Below are 13,672 nucleotides of genomic sequence, written 5' to 3'. Positions count from 1 at the left end.
GATTGTACTCACCGGAAAACAAATACAATAAGCTGTAGTTGTTCTGGTGACTATAGTGTCCCTTTATAGTATGTTCTGAAAATTTAAGAAACCGTGAATTGCATTAGCTCCGGATGCAGCGTGTCTTGAGATTCTCTCTCTGAGATAAAGTCTTTTAAAGTTTTTATCTTGACAATAATAAATGTACTGTTATTCTAAAATATGCTATACATTTTTTAAATTTTCTATTTTTGTTACCCGTGGTGCTAGTAGAAATTGTATGATAAATATTGGGGAAAATAAAAGAAATGGTGCCTAATAAAACAAAAAACATTATTAAGTATTCTGGGCACAGTTTAATTCACTGTCAAGCAAGCATAAAAGGTATTCAACAGTTTTTGAAGAGATTTCAAAAGCATATAAAAACAAAGAACAGATTTCTCTACATCAAAATACCTTATCTTTTAGAAATTATGATCATGAACAGCAATTTTTATTTATTTCATATTTCTGTTCATCCTTTACTGATTTCTCTTTGAAAGTCCAAAGACCTTAAACAAGTCCTCAGCCAAATACATGTTGAACAGCTAATGCAATTCACACTGCTAATGAATGATCAGATTGCCTGTAGTTTACATGTTTTGCATTATGCCAATCAAATGTACATAATGAGATACTTGAATTTAGTAGTACAGCATATTTAAATAAGAGACCTAAATGGCCTTGAGATCTTATACTCTAATTATGTTGTATTTGTAAAGTTAGTACCTTTGTTTCTATGTCTTTGTCTTTAATTATAATAAAATGGAAGTTTGATAATATATATATTTTTAGGCTAAATGGAGCACTCTAAGCACCATAGCTACTGCTGCATGCTGTTGTGGTTATGGTGCCAGAAAACCCTTGTAACACCCCACTGTTAAGATACATACTGCTTTTAAATGGGTTAACACATACTGTGGTGCTTAGCCCCTGTTCACAGATATTGCTGAAGTGGAAGTTATTTGTGAGAGAGGCCAGACTACGAGGGCCTGCATAAACCACAGAAGTGTCACACCATTAGAATATGATTAAACTATTAACAGTGGGACAGTGCCACAGTCACCTAGCACCATACTTACTACAGCATGCTGTGGATGTAGTAGTGTTTCATCCATCTTATTACATTTTTTTTAAGTATTTTTAATTTCCAAAAAGAAACATCATTGGGTGATAAATCTCCCAAAATGTGTTTTTTTTTTTTTTTTTTTAAATATTTTTTCTTTCCAACTCTAGTCTGTTACTTAGCTCAGAGGTTTTTAATCTATAGGGTCAAATAATGTTGGTTTTTAAATTGACATTTTTTTCCTTTTATTACAGTCTACAGCTGTGCTTCTAAAGCTTCTTAGCTTAGTGACCCATTCTTCAATTTTAAAATTACCTCAGTCAACTATTCAACTTTTATGTAATTTATGTATTTAAAAGTTATTTCTGGAAACCACCTTCATTATCCTCTTCCCAACCCAAGGGGGTCTCCATTACACTTAAAGGGTTACTCCAAGCAGTATGACCACTCAGGCCGATAGCCGATAACTTACTGATATTCTGTACATTTACCATTTTGAAAAAATAAACTATTTCTAAAGGTAAATGCACAAAATATACATGCCACGTTTAGTGGATGCAGTGTGTTTAGACAGGGGAGCTGTGTGTGTGTGTACATATAATGACTGCAGAGTGTGTGTTTGTGAAGTGTATGTATATAATGAATGCAGAGTGTGTGTGTGTGTGTGTGTGTGTGTGTGTGTGTGTTTGTGTAGTGTGTGTATAGTGGATGCAGTGTGTTTGTGTAGTGTGTGTATAGTGGATGCAGTGTGTGTGTTTGTGTAGTGTGTATAGTGAATGCAGTGTGTTTGTGTAGTGTGTATATATAATGCACTGTGTGTGTGTTTGTGTAGTTATGTAATGGGGGGGGGCATTTTAAAAAAAAAAAAACATTTTCTTTTAGTCCACCCTCCCTGCTTCTTACCTGGCCAGGGAAGGGGGATATAGCTTTCCCTGGTGATCCAGGGGCATGGACTGTGCAGTGGGGGCCCAGCAGGCTCTTACCTTCCCAGCAGCTGCCTTCAGCTCCCCTGTCTAAATCTCGCGGTGTGTGTGCCGCGCAGAGCATTGCCATGGTAACCCGTGGCAACGCTCTGATGGCCGCGGGACTCGCAAGATTTAGACAGGGGAGCTGCTGGGAAGGTAAGTAAGAGCTTGCTGCGGGCCCTCCAGGACCGCCGGACTTGTCATGGCCACGGCGGTCCTGGTATGTATTATCGGCAATATCGATATCTCTATAGGCCAATACCGTATATCGGCCAGACCGATAATCGGTCGATTCCTAGTTCACACCCATACCAAGTACAACAAATAGACTGAGAAGGAGCATAGGCCAGGTCCCAGTTTGTAGCCATCCCACTTTATGCTTCTAACAGCTATGGATTGTTTACCAATTGTTGTATTAGTGCCATTGCTACCTAAAAGCACCCAAAGTGTTTTTTTTTTTCTTTTCTTTTTTTGCATTTTACAAAATCTTTAGATTTCAATTGAAATGTGCACTTTATAAAAGTGTTTTTTTTTTTTCTTTTCTTTTTTTGCATTTTACAAAATCTTTAGATTTCAATAGAAATGTGCACTTTAATAAATTAATGGTTATTACACACCCTGGATGTCAACCATACATTTAGGTCCTGTTACTTCCTAGTAGTTCAGTGGATCTATACTGAGACAGGGGCAATTGCCCAGAGGTCCATCTCCTGTGCTGAATCGAAAAGCCCTATAATTGTTTGAACAGCCACAGAAAGTCAGGGCTGGGGAAGAAGGGGAGGGTGTGCAAAGGTTGCAGACGAGATCTGTAGCTTTTGGAAGCTATTTTTAGAAACACTCCCAATGAAAAATGCATTGTCAAATTAATGCATGTTTTCATTAGCACTATATCTGCTAAATAGTGTTGTATTTTTTGTATTTTAGTTCCTTGAATGGAACACAGAGAAACATGGAAGCTGTGTTTTCACATCTTACAATGCTTAGAAATGGATTTCTGATATCTAGAGTGATTTTTCTTTTTACAGACTCACCACAGCGTAGCGAAATTTAAAAGAATAATAATCCCAAAAACACAATACCTATAATCTTACACTTATTAACGGCAGTTAAATTATTGATTGCCAGGCGTTGGAAAACTACTAATACGCCAACAATAGAAACTTTTTGAACAATTTATCTGGCAATGTAGGATGGAAAAAGGCTGTAATAGTATAGACCAGTGGAGATCGAGAAAATGATGTAATTGGGATCTCTGGATAAAAAAAAATAGAAACAATAATGGAAAGAATAAATTTTTGAATACTCCTAGCAACAATGACAATGGATTTTGTTGTCTCTCTCTCAGGAATGTTAAATGTATGTATGTAAAGTATTGTTTTGTTTCATAACTTTATATGAATTTCAACAAAAATATGGCTAAAGAATGGATATGAAAGATATATATGATTGATGTCTCTTTGTTGAACTTTTTTTTTTTTATAACATTTTAAATCCAATAAAGAGATATCAAAAAAGAAAATAATTATAAAAACATAACCCAAGTTAATATTTATGTTGTCATATTTTTGTTTGCACATCTCTAAGTGAAGTAGCTACTTTTTCTGTCTTTAGTGGTCAAAATCTCCCTCCAAAACACTCACAAAATGTGTTTTATAATATTTTCTATTGTGTGTTTGAAATATAACGATTATTATTTACAGTGTCATAAGATGTGAAGACAATTGTCCATTTTTTGCCCATTCATATTGATTTTGTTTGTTGTATTTTTTCCTTTAGTTTTACAAGCATGTTGTCCAGAGTGTGGAGAAGTTCATCCAAAAGGTAACTTTTACTTTGAAATATGTGCTTATGGGGTCCCTTTACAGGTATATAAATTTTACAGCATATAGTATGTGTGAACTTGATATTGGGGAGACTATACAACTGTACAATCGTAGTATTACAGCCTTACAATGCCATTGTCAAAATTGCATAAATTAAGTATTTCCAGAATGTGGTGACATATTAGTTGCAGAATAGGCAAAATCATGTAATTTCTTTTTTTCCATGCAATGTTTTATCTAGCATGTGTCCCTATCTGTGCTGTTAATAGACACATTTGGGTAATCTTATATACATTCTATCAACTAATGGACAACAGGCAGAGTAGACAGCATTCGTGTATTTGATACATCTGTTCTAGGAGAAGCCAGCTCCACTATTGCAAGGAAAAGAACTGCCTGGGCACACAGGATTAAAACAGCATAGCAAGTGTATTCCCACCAACATTTTAATTCACACAGCAGCATTTGAGGAGAAAAGTCTATGAGAAGCTTTACTTGCATGTGCCCTGTCTCTCAATGCTTACACTAACCCTAAGGAATACTCTGCTAATATCAGTGTTTATATCAGCATATGGATTTACTAGCTAAAATAGTAGAGATCAGTCTGTGACCACCATCTACAGGTTGTTTTCAAGATGACAGAGAATAGCTCTCTGTAATGCTGAGCCTTCTTCATGCTTTCCCCGCTGATTACACTGTGATCGGTGCTGGGAAGCTGGCAAAGCATAGCACCGGTCATAATTGGCAGGGGGCAAGTAGGGAGATTTTCCTTTTAGATGCTTGGGGATTCCCTTGAGCAGCTGTCAATCTAGAATGACTGGTCCTCTCATCTGCTGTGTTTTCAATGGATTTAAAGTGCTGTATGCAGCACTCATTTGAGCACTGCATACAACTCCTCAATCAGTCTGGGGCCACTTAATTACTAAATTTGGCCCCAGCAGACAGAGGTGTCAACAAGTATCGATTTGTACCTTATTCTCCCTGATGTAAACTGCTCACACCAAAACATTAGAGCTTATCATTATGCCCTCACATCATTACACCCCATGCTTTGTAAGGCGTAATGACATGTCCTAACTTTAAGGATTTTGTTGCACTTTTATACACAATGCACAACCACGTGGGAGCTTTAAATCATGTAGTGTGCATAACAGGTTCCCTGTGCCAGTTCAGCAATGTAAAAACAAATTAACAGAAAAAAGGTAGAATCCTCCTATATCCCATTGCTCACCATCTCATTTCATGATATTTTGTATGGGTAATGAATAAGTAAACCTCCTCATTATCACATCCCCAGCAAAGACGTTGAACTTAATGCTTGTGTACATTTGGAATTAACTACCTAATGTATAATTAATCTTCAATCTAAAGTTGACAAAGGTATTTTAAAATGTGTTCTGCATTACAAATGAAAAAGGAAAAAGGTAAGAGTTTTCATACTATCAACTATAGTGCTGTGTTAGTATAGTATAGTATATATATATATATATATATATATATATATAACCCCACTGGCTGTCAATCAAACTTCCAGTTCCATCAGACTTTCAGTTCTGTTACTTTCAGGTAGTTTTGCTCATATGGAGCTAGACTCAAGAGGCAGGCAATTACTCAGTACTTGGACAGCCACAAAAGGTCTGAGCTATAGAAGGGAGTTGCAAAGACTGCAGATAAGAGATCTGCCGCTTTTGCACGCTGTTTTTAGATGGACACCCAATGAAAAAAAAAAAAAAAGTAAATGCATGCTTGATTACATTGGAGATATATCTACTAAATGTAGATTTTTTTTATTTTTTTATTTTAGAAGTGTAATTTTATTTTTGTTTTTTTGTCTTTTCTACAGTGTAAACCAGAATATAAAGTTCCTGGGTTGTATGTCATTGATTCCATTGTTCGTCAGTCCAGGCATCAGTTTGGTCAAGATAAAGATGTGTTTGCCCCCCGCTTCAGCCAAAACATCATTAACACTTTCCAGAATTTGTATCGCTGTCCTGCAGATGACAAGGTATATTCCAGAATTTTCACAACATTTTTAAAATAAGTATTGTTCTTTTACCCATTTTGCAATTATTAAATGAATTATATCTGAAGGAGCTACATTTCCCATTATTTGTTTTTCTCAATATGACATGTTGTAAGAGGTGGTACAGCAAGTATTTAGTAATTGAGGTGGAAAAAGATAGTAGCGCTGTCTGTGAGCTTGCATGCTGGAGATTTTCAAGCATTCATTGTTCGTGTGTACTCTAGATATTGCTCAGTTTGAAAGAGTGGTGGAGAAATTGTAAGTGATGTCATTGTAAGTTTAAGCTTATTAGTAATCTTTCAATTTCTTATAGTCTATTTGCTTATATTTTAATACACCTAAAGTACTTTTATTGGCTTTGTATTACACAGCCTCATTACAGTGCAGCCGCCAACTCAGTGTGTTCAGTATTTAAAAGGATTTTCTTCTTTTAAGACAACTTTAACAGTAGGACTCTTCTAAGATGTGTGCTTTGACTTTGGCTGGTAAGCTTACACTTTAATAGTTACTGCAGTTACTGGCAGCATCTTGCCATATACTAAAACCCATTGTGAAAGCACTTTTACAAAAATCAGACGGATTCCACTAAAACAGCTTATAGTAGTTATATTGCTAAGTGTGTCCCTTTAACAGCAATTTGGCACAGCTGAATCCTGCTTATTCTGTTCAGATATTTAGGTCAGGTGAAACTCCATTGTTTATGTGGAAGTCATAGGGGATGGATTAAAGCACCCATAGCCTACTTGAACCAAACCAAAGATGTTAGAAGCATTATGTTTCTTGGTATCATGTGTAATTAATTACAATTTTCTGCTAAGATAACCTGGTAATTTTGCTTTGAAAAAGGGTGTTCAATTATAGATACATATGATTTATTTTTTGTTATATTTTGATGAAATGCCTCTAAAATATGTATGTATTTTTTAATTTTTTTTTTTGTTTAGAGCAAAATTGTAAGAGTACTAAACCTGTGGCAAAAAAATAATGTGTTCAAGAGTGAAATTATTCAGCCTCTCCTTGACATGGCTGCTGGGATTCCTCCACCTGTTGTCACCCCAAATCTACCTAGTACTGCAGCTGCGGTCAGCAACACACCAGGTATTATCTTCACCCTACAGCAGCTTTTATTTTCTATCAGTTGATGCCTTCATTATGATCTATCATGAGTTAAAATGTAATATTCCTTTACTTGAACAACATGCATTAAATCGCAAATAAAAAAAAAAAAAATTGATTTTACACCGTTACATAGCTGAGAAGAGACATGCATCCATCAAGTTCAGCCTTTCTCACATTTGTTTTTGCTGTTCCGAAAGAAGCTTTAAAAATAGTCTGTAGCTCTTCCAATTGTGCAACAGACTAGGGGGAAAAATCCTTCTTGACCCCAGAATGACAGTCAGATATCTCCTCGGATCAGGAATTATTACCCCACTAATTATAAATTATATCCCTGTATGTTATGTTTTTGCAAGTATTTATCCAATTGCTGTTTAAACATCTGTATATACTCTGATAAAACCACCTGTTTATTGTTCTTACTGTAAAAAAAACAAAAAAAAACACCTTTTCCTTTGCCTTAGACTAAATCTCCTCTCTTCCAATCTAAATGCCTTACATAGTTTCCTATGTATAGTTCTATTTATGAATAGATTTCCAGTCAATGGTTTGTATTGGCCCTGAATATAATTGTGTAGTTCTGTAAGTGAATGACGTTGTGTGAGCTGATGGACATGCATAGCTTATGGCAGAGTATGGCACCATGCCTCTTTTCTCAAGCATTCCAGCTCCCACTCAACATTGATGCTCTGAGACGACAATCCCACCGCATAAAAGCAGTGAAGGATAAGGGAAGGACGAAAATGTTACAGGGAGATCTTTTTAACATCTTTTACCTATTTTAATTCCTAGAGGCTTCAGATGGTTGATATCTCTTTTAAAATTAATTTGTCTGAAAAATATTAAGTTATACTGTTCTTACATTACTATTATTAGTTTGACATTATCATTTAATCAGACCAACAAATTGATAACTAAATTTGTTAATAACGATTTTATAATCCATTATTAATGTTATTATTTGTTGTAATCAGGCATCAACCTATGTTGCATGTCAATGCCATGAATCTGATTAATTAAATTTTTCAGCCCATTTCAATCTGCGACCATGGAATTTTCGTAGTTACAACACTGTTTTGATTTGAAAGGTTGCAGGGGCAGCATCTTTACTGTTTTGATTTGAAAGGTTGCAGGGGCAGCATCTATGCCACAAAATCACATAATTAAAATAAAATTATTTTGGTGTTTAATGACTATGTTACTATGTTATTCTATTTCTTCTAGGTACTCCAGCTACGCCAGTAACTCCAGCTAACATAGTTCAGGGTATACCAGACCCATGGATTGCTCAAATAGCCAGTACAGATACACTTGCTGCTGTGGCACAGATTTTGCAAAGTCCTCAGGGACAGCAGGTAAGGATTATTTGTAATGTGGCTGCTAATGTGGCTGCCGACGTCTTGACAGGATCTCTACAGTTATTATATATGAAGGGGGTGGAAACACTACAGAACATCATACCCCCGACTTCCTTTCACAGGCTGTTAGGGGAATTTACTAATGTGAGAATTCAAAGTTAATTTCAAATTTAAGGTCTAAATAGCCAAACTGGAAACATTTTCTAAGTCATCTATGCTTTCAGTTTGACTGTTGTGACCTTAAATTTGAAATTCACTTTGAATTCTCACTTTTGTAAATAACCATGTGTGTGCCAGATTCTTAAGGGGGAATCCTGTCAGAACAAAAATGCATCCCAAGATGCTATTTTGCCATGCTACATGGTGAGTTAAAGGGAAAGTTTACGTCTGTATGTATATGTAATTAATACAGCACATTTGGGATTAATAAAGTGCATTGTGGAGCTAATACTGAAGATGCTGGGTTAGTACAGTATGGTGTGGGGTTAATACTGCAGTTGTGTGCATATAGGAGTGTGTGCATCTGGCACGGTGTTTGTGTCTGGGATTACTGACTTGCAGTTCTCATCTGACTGTGTGTCTGGAAGTATGAGTCGGTGTGTGCTTGTGTCTTTGACTATGGATCTGTGTTAAAGGCTTCTGGGAATATGGGTCTTTGGCCTTTAGCCTCCATGGATATAGATAAATTTGCCAGTGCCCACCTCCACTCTCCCCCCCCCCACCCCAGGTAAATAGCACTTTACAGCATTTAGTAGATCATGGAACACTATTTCCACATGTCTGTCATTTTCAATCCATTTAATCTGTTTAGATATTACTGCGTCAATACAAGCACCATATCAAACTATGCTATTTGCTTAGATTATGATAAACCGTGCTCCCTATCTCTGACTCCATTAATCTTGTGTGTTTTAGTTGCACACAAAATGCAATTCAGGAAACAGCTTGCATTTGTTCCATTGCTATTTCATATGCAAGCCCACTTTATTAAGGCATTAAACCATTAACAAAACGTAGTGTCAGTCTGACACATAGTGGGGATATATGGAACCTTTTTCCTTAAATTAAAATATTCTAGTTTGCATAGCACATAATAGTTATGTATATTGTTAAACTATAGCATTTCTTTTCAATAGAAACAATAATTTATTGATTGTTTGGGTTTTATGAAATATGCCTGTATGTTTAAACAAAGCATTTCAATTATACATTTTTTGTTAATATTAATATACTCCTAAATATCCTAAAGCGCAGTGATAGGGTTTTTCGCACACATTGGGCCAGGTATGTTTGAGTTACACACAATAGGGCACCCACATATCCTACCTCAGCAATGAATGTAAGATGCACTCCTACTTCTTGGACCCCATAAGGCTACACAGAAACTTAATGGTCAAGCAGTGATACTTATGCCCATAGTGCATTGAGATAAGTAAATGCAAACCTGAAACAGGAAAGAGTGGTAAACTCAAAATGTGAGCAAATCTTTTCTACTTAATTTTAATGTTTCTCACATTTCAGTTCTCTTTTAGCTCACTTGCTTTCTTGCCTTACTGAATTGGCATTGCTGTGTTTGTCATCAGTAGTTAGGATTTTTTATAAAGTTTATAGTTTTATAATTTTTATGATTCCCTTTTCAATAGCTTCAGCATCTGGTCCAATCTTTGCACGTTCAGCAGCAGAAGCCCCAGCCTTCTCTTCTTCAAGCGTTAGACGCTGGTCTAGTTGTTCAGCTTCAGGCACTTACAGCTCAACTCACAGCAGCAGCCTCCTCATCAAACACGTTAAATCCACTGGAGCAGAGCATGTCTCTCAGCAAGGTATAACACAGTATATTGTGCACATTATTATGTGTACTTATTATGTAGGGTTCTGCATTTTTGTGTGTGACACAGTGAAAACTGTCAGTTAATAGATAAATTATAACACTTATTTTGTGTGATTATGTCTGTATAAAGATATTCTAATACCAGACTAAAAACGTCCTTTGGTACATGACCCATTACAATCATTTATTTACAGCCACTTATTGTGTCTACACGTATAATTATTATTATATATACTTATTATTATTTAAAAAAAAAAAAAAAAAAACATAAACCGACAATATAGCCTTTATTAAACTTTTGACTTTCTTACATAATTGTCTTTTGTTCTAATGGCATTCACCAGAGTAAAATAAACATATAGTAGATACTGGTATATTTGTGCAGGCATGGTTATATTCTGGCAAGTGATCTGGCATAGTGGTTATGGTGCCAGAAGTACCCTGGCTTCATCCTGAAGTAGCCAATAAGCTCTTGAATGGTTCAAACAATTACTTGGGTTACCCCGGGCATCTCCAGTCCAGCCTCCTCTTCAGGTATGACTAAAGTGGAAGTTTCATTTTAAGTATATCTTAGAAAAGGCCAGACCAAAGGTGCTCAAGGTTTGAAAACCGTTTTCATTCCTGTGCTACCATACGGTGTCAAAGGCAACGAAACCAATCTGGCAAATTTCAATCTGAAAAAAATTTTACTCGCTAAATTTGACCCTGTAACTTCCCAAAACACCATAAAACCTGTACATAGGGGATACTGTTTTACGTGAGACATTGCTGAATACAAATATGTGTATTGTATTGCAGTAAAAGCAAACAGTATTATGACATTCACAGTTAAAATGTCATGTAGAACAAAAAAAAACATTTCTTATTTTCTCCCATTTTTTTATATTTTATTCATATTAAATAATGTTTCATAGCTAAATCTTTGATGTTAAATGAAAGCCCTGTTTTCCCTGAATAAAATGATATATATTAAGTGTGGGTGCACTTAAAATAAAAGAGGTGAATTACGGTTGAACAGACATAGTCAAATTCCAGGTTTTGTTTACGTTTTGTTTTGATCACAACGTGTACATTTGGCTGAGTCCTTAAGGGGTTAATGGATAACCATTCCCCAAGAAATGAAGTGAAACCGGTTATCTTCATGGTTAGTTTATTTTATTAATACATATTTTTATTTACGTACTAGAAACTAATGGACAGGTTTGATTTTGGAGATGATTCTAGCCAGCCTGAAGAGTCAAACAAGGAGACCCAACAGATGTAAGTTTTTTTTTACGGTTACTTTTTATATTTTGTTGCATTTTTTCTTGTGTTTTGTAACAATGTTATTGATAAGTAATTTCTATATTTCACGTACATCATATTCTGTAGTATTAGTAACAAATTATTATTGTGAAAACTATGAAATCCTTGTATAGGCAATTAGGTTTGTAACATGTCCTGGGCATGTTTGGTGCACTCTGACTCTATCAAGAGCTGCTTCACATATCCCACAGGTATGACAATTTTTAGGTGTTATTTATAACTTCAATAATGGAAAATGATCTCCAGAAGAATAGGTGAAAGTGGATGCATGTTGTTTTTTAGTTACACCATGAGATTTCATAACAAGTCATGTGATATGTGTTTGTATGGGGGTGTTCTTTGAAGATCAAACATCTCTAATGATCTGTGGGGGATTTGTTTTAGTGGAGAGCATGTGACTTGCACCCCTTGCAGATCACAGTAACTACTACTCATGGCGTAGCACCCACTAAGCCAGAGTTCAGGCTCAGAGTTACGGCAGCGGTGCTCTGACTTACTGAGCCTCAGACTGCAAAGGAGAGACCACATTCCCTATGCCCAGGCAATTACAACCCCATGTGCCCTGGAGGAGTTCTGCTGGCTGAATTAAGGCAGAAGAAAAAAAAACATCCGCCCAGCTCCTGAAACTACATGTCCAGAGCATTGGGTGATAGGATTTTCACATCTCTGATTTTTAAACCTTTTTCTTCCGTTTCCATTGGTATTCTTACCACATGGGGAAGGAAATAAGCATAGCACATCTTCACCAGGTCACCTTTGCACTTTTTTTAGTTTAAGGCGTTGGCTTCAATATCAAACCTGTCTGTTAAAGAGATGCACTGTAAACACTAAAATAACTTTAGTTGAATCAAATGGCTTTGACGTATAGATCATGTCCGTGGAGTCTCCCTGCTTAATTTTCTCCCATTTAGGAGTTTTATCACTTTATATATCCAGTTCTACCCACACCTCATTTGGCTGATGCTCACACAGCTCCCCTTCACCTTAAAAATAACATATATTGTTTTAGGTTCCCATATTGTGCAGTTTGTTTAATCTAGAATTTCTTATCCCCTTCTAATAATGACATGCTAGAGCCTGGAACAGCTTCATGTGTATGATTAAACTTCAATTAACAGAGCAGGAGATAATAATGTCTAAAGTAAACATACTGTGGTGCCACATCTGAAAATTAAACCTTGTTTTTTTCATGTAGGCTCTGTGAGTCACAGCCAGGGCGAGTGTGGCTAAGGCTGCATAAACAGAAATAAAAGTGATTTAAATTCTAAATGGCGTAGATTTGAGCAGAGAGACTGCATTGCATGGTCTATGCACTAAAGCTGCATCATTAAGCTAAAGTTGTTAAGCAAGTGTACCTTTTAAGCTTGACCATTTTATTTATGTTAGTATATATTTTTTTATTTTTTTTGAAGAGGGACCATTAGCTAGCCTGTTCTGATATTAATATGGTAGTGATGCAATATGTCAGATAGTTTTGAATTGCAATTTGTCCTTCAAATATGTTATGACTCGTTACATCTTCATAATTAAATTACTGTTGTGTATAGAAATAATATTTTTTTTTGTTTGTGTATGTGTCATGTTGTAGACCTCGAGTATCTGAGTCCATGAACAACTCGCTATTCCATCAACTTGCAGAACATTTGCAACAACAAAATCTTGAACATCTTCGCCAACAGTTTATGGAGCAACATACTCCAAAGGTAATTTATTAACTATTTTAACAGGGATGATATTATTTGCATCAAGTTTGCTTAAAAAGTTTAGAATAAAACACTGATAATGGGTATGTGTTAATAACACACCGGAAGCCCTATTCATTAATTTCACCTTTCTTGCATTGCCTACAGTGCTGGTCTGTTTGACAGACACAAGAGGCATGTTCTTGTCCAAATGTGAACATCACCTAGTCACACTGATTCATAAAAGGAAATACTGGAACCACTTTGATTCAAGAATGTTCTTTCTCTATGACTGTCTAGATGCCAGCCAAGGAAAATCAGGATATGTCTGAATCTGAAAACTCTGCTACACCTTCTCAAGATGATAGCCAGCAGACCTTTCTAGATCAAGAATCACAAATCCATGCTTCTATGAACATGCAACAAGAGGTGAATAGCAATACTAAACTACTACATTTAGCTTAACCCATTAATAACATTCTATATTA

At 35.8% G+C, this 13,672-nt stretch overlaps 1 protein-coding gene across 2 annotated transcripts in view; it reads left to right on the top strand.

Moving 5' to 3' along the window:
• The window catches only part of SCAF8 (SR-related CTD associated factor 8), a 62,240-nt gene that overhangs the window by 36,445 nt on the left and 12,123 nt on the right, over positions 1–13,672 (top strand). For both annotated transcript variants that reach the window (XM_063443427.1, XM_063443428.1), the window contains 8 exons: positions 3,826–3,870; positions 5,716–5,877; positions 6,840–6,993; positions 8,236–8,366; positions 10,013–10,189; positions 11,384–11,457; positions 13,091–13,205; positions 13,485–13,613. In XM_063443427.1, the coding sequence (XP_063299497.1) occupies positions 3,826–3,870; positions 5,716–5,877; positions 6,840–6,993; positions 8,236–8,366; positions 10,013–10,189; positions 11,384–11,457; positions 13,091–13,205; positions 13,485–13,613 (987 nt within the window). The remainder of the gene's footprint in view (positions 1–3,825; positions 3,871–5,715; positions 5,878–6,839; positions 6,994–8,235; positions 8,367–10,012; positions 10,190–11,383; positions 11,458–13,090; positions 13,206–13,484; positions 13,614–13,672) is intronic.

The sequence above is a fragment of the Pelobates fuscus genome, chromosome 2, assembly GCF_036172605.1.
Source record: "Pelobates fuscus isolate aPelFus1 chromosome 2, aPelFus1.pri, whole genome shotgun sequence".
Taxonomy (NCBI): Eukaryota; Metazoa; Chordata; class Amphibia; order Anura; family Pelobatidae; genus Pelobates; species Pelobates fuscus.
This window is presented reverse-complemented; position numbering and strand designations above follow the sequence as displayed.